Source organism: Haematobia irritans, chromosome 2 (assembly GCF_050003625.1).
Source record: "Haematobia irritans isolate KBUSLIRL chromosome 2, ASM5000362v1, whole genome shotgun sequence".
Lineage (NCBI taxonomy): Eukaryota > Metazoa > Arthropoda > Insecta > Diptera > Muscidae > Haematobia > Haematobia irritans.
This window is the reverse complement of record NC_134398.1, coordinates 202,505,866-202,517,779: the sequence shown is the minus strand read 5'-3', so window position 1 is coordinate 202,517,779 and position 11,914 is coordinate 202,505,866. Positions and strand designations below refer to the sequence as shown.

Genomic DNA, 11,914 nt, shown 5'->3' with positions numbered 1-11,914 from the left:
AATATTTTAATTTATTTTGTTTATGTTTTTTTAAGTAAATCTGATTTTTAAATTTATTTTGTTTATTTTTTAAGAAAATGTGATTCTTTTTGTTTTTTATTGTTTTATTATATATTTATTTCGTTTTATCTACCATTAGAAACTATTATTATTTTAATTTTAAGATCAATAAAATTATTAATTATTTAATAAAGAATTTTCTTATTGTAAACTCTTTTTAGTTAAAATGTTCTCTTTTTTTAAAGCGAAAGTTCTCTTTTGAAAATTATCCATATGGAAACCCTATTATTGGCGTCGTTCTAAATTTATTAAAAAAGGCACCTAATAATTACACTCATGCGATATTTTTTTGTGGTAACTTGGCGTGGTACAACTTCTCAATAGTGACGGCGCTTTTCCGGCGAGTTTTGGATGTCGTAGACGATTGTTTTCGACATGGTGGGGATTCTCAGAAGTGCCGTCAAATTCAAAAATGTTGGCAGGGTATTTCTTTCTTTCCTCTCCCTTTTTGATGAAATATATGCACTTTGGACATAGGTGTTCTTCAAATATTTTTATGACTTCTTTAAGAACTTTGCTCAGGCTACACTGGGCCACAGATACATCTCGATCTTTTCCTACGCCATTTTTGGTAGCCACCTTCGGCAAAGAAGTGTCTGCTAAAAACAGCAGTCGATGTCTGCTGTTATATTTTTGTACTTCATGAACAACAATTTATAAAATATTTAGGTTATAAATTTTTCGCCAAAGCATATTTAAGAACCAAGAGTAGTTTTTGGTATATTTTTGCCCTGTAATATACTTACAAGCTCCTAAATACGATCAGAAAACATTTTGTTTGCTGTTATGCCTCAATTCGATAAATATTCAGATTTTTGGTCAAATACTATAGATATTCATAAAATATTGTTTTAATTATGTTAGTATAGCTCCTAAGTTGACATTTTTATTTGTTTTAGCCAAAATAAAACATGTTTTAGTGTAATCGAGCTTAAAAAATAGCAGGAAATGTTTGCTATTTCAGCAAACAGTGCCCCTTTTCAGCAGACTTTTCTGCTGTCCCTACTAACAAACTTCTTTGGGTGTAGTGTGGATAATTCTAATGGCTTGGGAACACATTCCTCAAGGAATATTCAGAATTGGGCTATATAATAGGCCTGTTTTATGGAGAACATCAGTGTATGTATTGGTTTTCTATCCAGAACTAATAGCAAATCACGTCGGTGTTTCCAGATTGCATTTTGATAAAGTGACGTCTCCTCGATTCACAATAGCAATTTATTGATTTAATTTAACGAATAACATGAAATTAATAGTGGTAAAGTGTTATAAATAATCGCAGCCGTAAATATTTATTACTATTAGAGCATACATTAAAAATGTAAAATTTCGCTTGTTTTCTGTGATTGTTTTAAAACAGCTGATTTCAGTATCGCCTATTTTTGGAAATGTTCTGGAAAATCGTGTATTCTGTTTTCTTTTAGTCCCTCGCAGCTTGGTTATCCATTATAAAAAGAAAACAAGCCTAATATATGGCAACAGTTTCGTTAAGAAATATGATTTCCAGCAAATAATGTTCTAAAATTTTGGTATGTTGTATTTTTATACCCACCACCATAGGATGGGGGGTATATTAACTTTGTCATTCCGTTTGTAACACATCGAAATATTGCTCTAAGACCCCATAAAGTATATTACCCCTATTCTAAATATTCCCTGGGGAATGCCTTCCCTGGGAATTGATTTTCCCCGGGAATAAAATCCTCCTATTCTAAATAGTAAGGGAAGGGAACAACTAGGGAGAAATAATTTTGAGTATTCGAAATCAGCTGTTTTGCTTCAGCTGTTTTATTTTAGCAAATATTTACACACAATTTTTAAACTGAAATTGTATTGATTTGACGTAGTAGTTTATTTAAAGGAGAAAGTGTGAACAAAATGTTTAGTGCAGTGTTTATGATAGTAGCTGAGGAAGAGGAGCATCAACGTAACAATGTCCAAAGGATAGAAAGGAGAAAGCTTCGCGATGCCATCAATCCATTTGAGTTGCCTGAGACTTTGTAACTACATAATTGTTCATGAAGAGCTTGTTACTTAGTTATTGCTTTCCTTTTGAAGGTTTCACAAATATTATAGGGTAAATAAGCCGGCCTTCAAATACCTGTTGGACGTGTTAGCAGCCCATATTCCTCCTCAACGCAAGTCATTTGGATTATCCCCATTAGTAAAACTAAGTGCTGCTCTACGCTTTTTTGCCGAAGGTGGCTACCAGACGGGCGTAGGAAAAGATCGAGACGTATCTGTGGCTCAATGTAGCCTAAGCAAAGTTCTCAAAGAAGTCTTAAATATATTTGAAGAACACCTATGTCCAAAGTGGATAAATTTTATCAAAACGGAAGAAGAAAAACAGAAAATTTCTTTAGCTTTTTACGTCAAGCATGGAATTCCTAGCGTAATAGGATGTGTTGACGGGACGCATGTCCGCATTATTGCTCCTTCAAGGAACAAACACCTATATTATAACAGGAAGGGGTACTATAGTTTAAACGTAATGCTGGTAAGTAATTCCACAACTTTTATTTTTTGCAAATATGAGAGGATTTTCAAAATATGTACAGATCTGTGACCACGAGATGAAAATTCGGTATGTGGATGCATCCCATCCAGGTGCGTGCCATGACTCTTTTATATGGAACTTTAGTGAAGTGCGAAGTTACCTTGAAGAAGAATATCTAAGAAGAGGCAGCACTTATTGGCTCCTCGGTAAGGTTTTGAATGATAAAATAATTTGTAAACTAACTTTTTCTTTTTTAATAGGAGACGCAGGATATTCCTTAGAACCGTGGCTTTTAACGCCTCATAGATATCCACTGCAAGATGACATTGAAGTTAAGTTCAATGAAATTCAATCCAAGTGCCGCAATGTGATCGAACGAACGAATGGTGTATTGAAAAATAGATGGAGATGCATTCTTGGTGCTAGGGAGCTGCACTACGCACCAGCAAAAGCCGCTAAAATTACGAATGTATGTTGTGCATTGCATAACATATGCATTCATTTCAAATGCAATGATGTTGTTGAAGACCTGGAAAATGATTGTGGCCCTACCATAGAAACTATTGATGAAGTTCATGTAGCTCCGTCACGGTATTTGTCCATTGCTCAAAATATTAGAAATAACATTGGAAATAATCTTTAAATTTTTTCACATTAATAAGATCAAATTTATTTTAATTATATTAGAAATTCATTGTTGTGTATCACATTTTATTTAAAATAAACTTATCATTACTTCAAAAGTAAACAAAAACAAAAAAAAAATCATGTTTTAAAACTAAAAAACAAAACTATTAATTATAGTAATTATATTCAGGTACAATTAATGCGAATATTTCAAGTCTTCTATTTCCAAAAGCCGTCTGTTTTTATCAATTTTGTCCTCCACTTCTCTCAGTCTCAATTGTTCCATCACCAAATTGTGGCGCTTTTGTTCTCGCAACATTTCTTTTTTTAAATCACAAAGGCGGTCAATCGAGCGATATACTTTTTTAGTATTTTGCTGCTGCTCTGCCATCGCTTTGAGCATTTCTTTTTGGATGGAGATTTCTTCCACAAGTACATCGCGAGACGAGCCCTGTATGTTTTCTTTTTGCACACTTGTTTTCATCTTTTTCAATGGTGGCTTTTCAGGTGTATTATCCGAGTTGCACACACTAGTTTGAAGCACCTCACAATCTAGCAGTAAAAAATCATCCAATTCAGATTGAAGGCTCTGAGGGTTTTGCTTTGAAGACCCTAGCCCATACGTCTTGGCCACACCTTCCACAGACTCTTTCATATTAATTAAATTATATATGGCCTCTTCGGTAGCTGAAAACGTTTGCTCCATATTTGGGCCTCCACCAGTTCCATGCGATGATTTAAAATTTTGTGCCGCCTTGTGTCGCACGTATTTTTTTTGATCGCACCATACCTGAAAATAGTTCATGAGTTAGGTTCTTTTAAATAAACTAATTTAATATTATTCATACCTTCTTCCACTCTGGAACAGTCTTTGATGGTGGTCCCGCCGCGTTTAACTCGGATTCCAATTTGCGCCATACCTTGTTGACCTCCTCCTTATTTCTTGTTGACCATCCCCGCGCAATATCTACATTTAATTGCATTGTGCTAATAAGGATGTCTAATTGCTTTTTATTTGTCGTTTTTGACCTGAAATTACAGAAAAATTATTGTTTTTCATTGTTTTTTAATAAAATACTTACATTTTGGTCGCAACTCCCTCGAATTTTTTGGCGGAATTATTCCCAACAAATGTAATCGTTTTTCCCTTTTTTTTGACATTCGTAATACCAATTTTCTCCCAAGGGAAGAGTTTCCCATTTTCGAAGTAAGTTTAGAATAAGGGAAAAGGGAAAAGAGAAAAATTCCCCGGGGAGATTTCGTTTAGAATAGGGGAACAGGGAATAGGGAAAAAATTCCCAGGGAGTTGCTATTGAGAATTGGGCTATATATATTCTGGGTCGTGGTGAAATTCTGAGTCGATCTGAGCATGTCCGTCCGTCCGTCCGTCCGTCCGTCTGTTGAAATCACGCTAACTTCCGAACGAAACAAGCTATCGACTTGAAACTTGGCACAAGTAGTTGTTATTGATGTAGGTCGGATGGTATTGCAAATGGGCCATATCGGTCCACTTTTACGTATAGCCCCCATATAAACGGACCCCAAAATTTGGCTTGCGAGGCCTCTAAGAGAAGCAAATTTCATCCGATCCGGCTGAAATTTGGTACATGGTGTTAGTATATGGTCTCTAACAACCATGCAAAAATTGGTCCACATCGGTCCATAATTATATATAGCCCCCATATAAACCGATCCCCCGATTTGGCTTGCGAGGCCCCTAAGAGAAGCAAATTTCATCCGATCCGGCTGAAATTTGGTACATGGTGTTAGTATATGGTCTCTAACAACCATGCAAAAATTGGTCCACATCGGTCCATAATCATATATAGCCCCCATATAAACCGATCCCCCGATTTGGCTTGCGAGGCCCCTAAGAGAAGCAAATTTCATCCGATCCGGCTGAAATTTGGTACATGGTGTCAGTATATGGTCTCGAACAACCATGCAAAAATTGGTCCACATCGGTCCATAATTATATATAGCCCCCATATAAACCGATCCCCCGATTTGGCTTGCGAGGCCTCTAAGAGAAGCAAATTTCATCCGATATGGCTGAAATTTGGTACGTGATGTTAGTATATGGTCTCTAACAACCATGCAAAAATTGGTCCACATCGGCTCATAATTATATATAGCCCCCATATAAACCGATCACCAGATTTGACCTCCGGAACCTCTTGGAAGACCAAAATTCATCTGATTCAGTTGAAATTTGGTACGTGGTGTTAATATATGGCCTCAAACTCCCATGCAAAAATTGGTCGATATCGGTCCATAATTATATATAGGCCCCATATAAACCGATCCCCAGATTTGACCTCCAGAGCCCCTTGGAAGAGCAAAATACTTCCCATTCGGTTGAAATTTGGTACGTGATGTTAGTATATGGTATCCAACAACCATCCAGGAATAAGAAGTTTTAAGATACCACAACCCAAGTAATTCGATTGTGGATGACAGTCTTTCGTAGAAGTTTCTACGCAATCCATGGTGGTGGGTACATAAGATTCGGCCTGGCCGAACTTGCGGCCGTATGTACTTGTTTGGAACTATATTTTTTCTAGGTATATGTCTTCGGATTCATCTATGTCATCTGATGAAGAAAGCATACAAAATTTAAATTTAGATCGAAATTGCTTGGAGATTGTATAGCTCACTGAAGTTCAAAACAATTTAACTTTCTTGTAAGTTTTGTTTAAATTTAACGAAAAATATAGTAGGGGATTTTTTGGGAATGTAGGGGAAAGTAAGTAATTTTCAGTAAATCGAAAATTTTCCTAGGGTACAGGCCATAGATATCAGCGCGCGTCAACTGAGAATGGTTTAAGAAGGATTTTCCTCGCTTCATTAATACCGCTCAATAACCACCAAAATCTCCATTAGACTTTTGCACTTGGGTCATTTTGTAGAGTAATATTGGCACTAAAAAAAAACACCACAGTGTCGATCATCCCAAGAAGTCGCTTCGCCGTGAATGGGCCAAAAATATAGCTCCTTAATTTGTTATATTACATATCAGACACCCTGTATATGCATGGGCGTATATATATATATTAGTTTCCAATTAAAAATTATGTTTATTCTATGTACTATCTAACATTATTTTTTAACATGACCACTACAATTTATAGATATGGCAACCATACTTAAGACAAAAATTCCAGCAAAACTCCAATAAACAATGCAATATCGCTATTTAATCTAAACATTAAATCGAACAAAAAATACCCAACTACTTTATACGGAATTTCTTCTTCCTTGGGAATTTTTCCACCTATCCATAAATTGACCACTGATCGCCTGTTATTTCTATGTTCCATCCAAATTTTTTAAAGCACTTTCTGCATCAGAATCGAAATACTTTTGCTTGTTGCCGTATATTTTTTCTTTTTATTTCTTTTTTACTTTACACATAATTGGACATTTGCCAAGAAAGCTGCTTATCCATTCTTCACAGAAGCAGCAACACAACATGTACACGGAAACTATTGAAAAAAAAGAATGACCACCACGAGCATTCCCCCACCACCAAATAAAAGCCTATAAAGCAACAAATATACAAATTAATGATGGAAAGGCAGGTTTTCTGTTGTTGTATCCAATGTGAGAGTAGAATGAACAACAACGGCTGTGGCAAATATAAATTGACTTAAAGTGTATACTGGCAAAGTAGATGAATGGAAAAATAAGGACAGACCAACAAAAGACCACCATTGGACGACGATGGACAGACATTTAATAATACGCGGATACCATCGACAATATTTGGAGAAAGACAACAAAGAGTGTTCTCAAGATTCCTGGGTACCTGGTAATAAAACTGGATTGTGGACCTGACTGACCGCACGTTTGAAGCAACAACAATACTCGTTCGTGCTCTGGGGGTGAGAATAGAAAAATAAACTCCACAAACGGTCATCATAAACTTGAGAAGAAGCCCCGATACATAGTGAATAGTCACCGATTACTATAGTGCATAAATCAGGGGAACATAGTCATAGCAGGTAATAGGAGAGAAGATGGCAGGGCCCACACCTGGGCAAATTATTATTATTATTACTGACCAGTGGCTAACCTAGCTAGTCAAGCGAATAGCATGGTTGTTGGGCAAAAGACGTGAGGGGTTCGGTAGACTATGATGGCAACTTGACGCACGTGTTCGTTGCTTGCTGTTCGTTGTTGTCTGAGGTTCATTTTCGCAATTTGCAAAAATATATGCAAAAATTCCGTCAAGGTAATATTTGCGTGCAAAACTTTAACGTTAAAAGACACTACGGAGTATATTGTTTTGTGGGGTGGGAGGGGCTGAGGCGTCATTAAACTTATTTAACCTTAACCTTAGCTTCGAAAAAAGCTTCTTCACGAACTGATGTACGAGGGGCACAGAAAATATCGAAACTATACTGGCCCCAACCAAAAAAAAAAAAAAAAACAAATCCGATTACCTACCACAAACACACGAAGCTCCCCATTCAGTCATACAGCACATACTCGAAATCGACTACAGAATGATATCAGAAGATGGAAAACAAAAACAACCATATCGTGAAACCTGCGTACTAACAAAACAATGGTGGTTGTATTGGTCCCCCAAAAACAGAATCAGAAAAATTTTCAAGCGAACACACACAGCACCTACAACCAGTTCGTCATCAAATTGTCGACAAGAGTTCATTTAACCAATTGGTGGTGTTTCTCTCTCTTTCCCGCATTCATACCGTATTTCCCCTCTACGCGACAAGCATATGTTCGCAAAATTAATACCCAAAATCATCTTCGTTTGCCCATCACTCACATTTGCAAAACCTCATTTCGTTCTATTACTGCCAAAAAATCGCAAATTTTTCGCCAATATTTGTCCCTGACTCGTTTGGCATTTTGCGAATGTAACCTTGATAGCACCCAAAGTTCTACGAAATGACCTCGTTCATTGCAAAAATTCGTACAAAGTCCTTGAATATTATTTCGTATGATTATATATTCGGGGTTTGTTTTATTGTGCTCGTTTTTTTTGCGGTCAAGGTAAAAATAAACTTTTGTTTGTTTTAACTTAAGGTTTGCTTTGGTGAAGAGGGAGTAGGTCTGTTAAAAATAAGTGAATACATTTGGTATTATGACGATGAGTAATATCTTAGATTTGGTGGCAATGTGTGCGACGAATCACAATCTTTGTTATTGAATAGAAGAGATGCTTTTTTCAAAGCATGAAATCCCTAATGTATTGAAATCATATGATTCAATGATTCCCGGGGAAAATCGCCTGTAATTTGTATAAAAATATGAAGTTGAATAAAAACATGTAATGGCTTGTTATTTGTTGAATTATTAAAAAAAAAAATAATTTCCACCACACTAGGCATTGTTGTGGCCACACAACAACAATGCCTAGTGTTGAGTTCAAAAAAATTGATAAGCGATGGCAATACTATACCATTTTTCGCCAAGGAATTAGAATAGATTTTAAATTGGCAACACGACGCTAGCCGTCACGGTATTCCGTCGCGTATTTTGGCCTTCCCATTATCTAATGAAATATAGAATATATTTTAGCGAGACACCGTTAGCCGTCATCGTATTTCGTTGCGGATTTTAGATATACACGTAAATAAGAGTTCTTAACGGAAGTCCAAAATACGATACAGTGTGTAAATATAACCATAGCTATAGACGAACTTACGTGTATTTCTTATGGAAAGCCCAAAATCCGCGACGAAATACGATGACGGCTAGCGGTGTGTCGCTAAAATATATTCTAATTCCTTGGCGGAAAACGGAACAGTGTTGCCATCGCTTATCAATTTTTTGAACTCACCACTAGACATTGTTGTTGCCTGGCCACGTGGGAATTATTTTTTCTTGATATAACTCAACAAATAACAAGCCATTACAACTTCAATATTCAATATTGCTGTATTGACAAAAAAAAAACACTCGGAAACATGAAAAAAGGAAATATTTGCCGACAAGCTTATTGTATTTGTCGTCGCGGAAAAATGTGTCGCCTACGCTATGTTTATATTACACACTAAAATCTATTCCAATCCATTGGCGGAAATTGGAATAGTGTCATGGCTTACACCCAGAAAAAAATGAATCCTTCATGGTAGGTTCACTTTTTTCTAGGTTTATTTTAGAAAATTTTAACTAAAATATTTTAGTAATTGATACAAATTAGTTAATAATTTTTGTCAAATTGAAGAAAATTTATTAAAAATAATAAAATATTTCTGTTGTTTAATAAAATTTCATATTTTAGAAAAAAATTGAATTAAAAATTGTTAAAATGTTAAAAAAAAATTGCTATATAAATTTCACGACAGATACAATTTAAGAAACAAATACTCATTTGAGAAACTTATGAACTCCATTTAAGCAAACTTCACCCATTTTATGAAAACGAACTTTTTTCTGGGAGTACGAAATTATTTAACTCACTCACATTACAGTCGTGGAATTAATATTTTTTAATACATTTTTCTTGATTTTAATAATTTTTTTGTGTACGTTTGTTAAATTAACTAAAAAAGGAAAATATTATACACAAACGAAGCATAAAGATTTACTAAATTCGTGTCTCCCACAAAATAGTTAAAAATTTCTTAAAATTTGTAAATGTTACCAATAATGCGTCCATATAGCACTAAAGATATCTTTGCAATTTTGAACTGCATTTGTTTCCTTCAAACTACAAGTGAAGAAAAATAATTATGCCCAATAAATTTTCTTGAATTTGTCGAAAACATATTTACTTATTTTTGTGAAATGGAATTCTGCGTTTAGTTAAATTTTTAAAAAACTAAACAATTTTTTCTAAAGATATGCAAAATTTTCCTTCCTAGTGGAGTCACTGTCTTTTGAGAGTAAGAATTGTTGCTTTTTTATCTTCTAATAACTCGACAAATAATTAATAATACAAGTTTTTATTCCACTTCAATGATGAGCAGCGTTGCCACAATGAATTTTTATTTTTGATCAAAACTGGACCAAAATTCGTACCTGCGGACCATTTACCAAATTAGGTTAATCTCATTTAAAAGTTAAATTATTTTACTTCTATAGAAAATTTTGTCAAAATTCTACTTCTATAGAAGATTTTGTCAAAATTTTATTTCTATAGAAAATTTTGTCAAAATTTTATTTCTATAGAATATTTTGTTAAAATTTTATTTCTATAGAAAATTTTATCAAAATTTTATTGCTATAGAAAATTTTGTCAACATTTTGTTTCTATAGAACATTTTGTCAAAGTTTATTTCTATAGAAAATTTTGTCAAAACTTTATTTTTATAGAAAATTTTGTTAAAGTTTATTTCAGTACAAAATTTCCAATTTGAAGAAATCGAACCAAAATCAACCAAATTCCACTTGTCCCACCAAACAACCAAATTTAAAAATTACAACATTTTTGGATCAAAAACGCTCGGATACGAGAGGAAAATTTTGCCGATAAGTTTATTGTATTTAATCGTCGAAAAAAAAAAATGTTTCGCTTATCGCTAAGGTTATGTCAAAGCAAGTTGGCAACAATGACTTCTAATAATCACGAAATCATAAAAATTTCTGTATTGGCATCACTATTATGTAGCCACAAGAACAATTAGAGTTGTTTTGGATACGATGCGTGCTTATCCATTGTGTGAATTTTTGTTTATCATAAAACAACAAGTTCTAACAACAAATATACAGAATAAAACCGAAAAAGAAACAAAACGATGTGATGCGAAACAAAAATATATACGAGAAGTGTTTATATGTAAATGCATACATGTATTGACATACAATACAAAATAAGTGTATTTGTTCAGTGAAAATAAATAATGGCCAGACAAGTGAACTCTTGTTACCATATGCTGTGAACCTAATTGAAATGTTGCTGTTGTTTGATTTTTTGTTGTTGATGATAGATGGCAAGCAAGGCAGTTTGGGCTGTTGGAGATGGAACGTTCCGAAGTGAAAAAAATAACAAAGAAAAATTAGAAGTGTCCCAAAAACAAAACGCATTAGCCAAAGTTTGTTGTTTACTGAAGACGAATAGACTAACGAACCAACCAGCCAACCAACATCCAATGGCGGCCTTTTACTGTTGTAGTTTTCGCTGGTTTGGTAGCCGAAAGAAACAAAATGTCTGCTGTCAGTCTCGTCAACTCGTCGTCGGTTTTTTGTTGTGTCGTAAAGGTGGGTCATTGCGAGATGACAGCGCCGAACTAATTAGGCAAACAGAAATAAAGAGGCCATGTTATGTTTAGCATAAACCTACAGATAGTCTGTAAGAAACTATCGAAACGAGGATAAAGAGATAATTAAAAGAAAATAAAATATCGCATAGAAGGTAAGTACATAACAAAAACAAGAAATTGAATAGAATTTCCACAATATCCTTAGTTACGTATGAAATGTCATTTATGTGTTCTATACTTGAGCGTAATCTCTCAGGGTATTCATTCAGTAGAGGTACAATGCATATATATTTTCAACAAATTTTTACCGAGTCCCTCGTTTTAGGGAAAATTTGAGTTTATTTTAGCGTACACATAAAAGGGAGACATCTATATCTCTTTGTTTTCTTTATAATAAAAAGAGATGAACATACGACCATCGCATTCATTTGTTCTCTTCAATGATTAACAACAGGCCGACCCTCTAACAAAGACGGAAAATAAAAATACTGTCCATACATAGACTGGTAGGCAAACAAGTTGCTTTCTGCTAATTCCTGCGAGCCGCCGCTCA

At 34.6% G+C, this 11,914-nt stretch overlaps 1 protein-coding gene across 1 annotated transcript; it reads right to left on the bottom strand.

Moving 5' to 3' along the window:
* Window positions 1–3,190: 3,190 nt before the first annotated feature.
* LOC142226932 (uncharacterized) lies at window positions 3,191–4,472 on the bottom strand. Its single transcript, XM_075297188.1, has 3 exons — window positions 4,267–4,472; window positions 4,033–4,213; window positions 3,191–3,974 (listed from the first exon to the last, which is right to left on the bottom strand). Coding segments are annotated over exons 1-3 (777 nt in total). The 5' UTR covers window positions 4,269–4,472; the 3' UTR covers window positions 3,191–3,380.
* Between the last annotated feature and the right edge of the window lie 7,442 nt (window positions 4,473–11,914).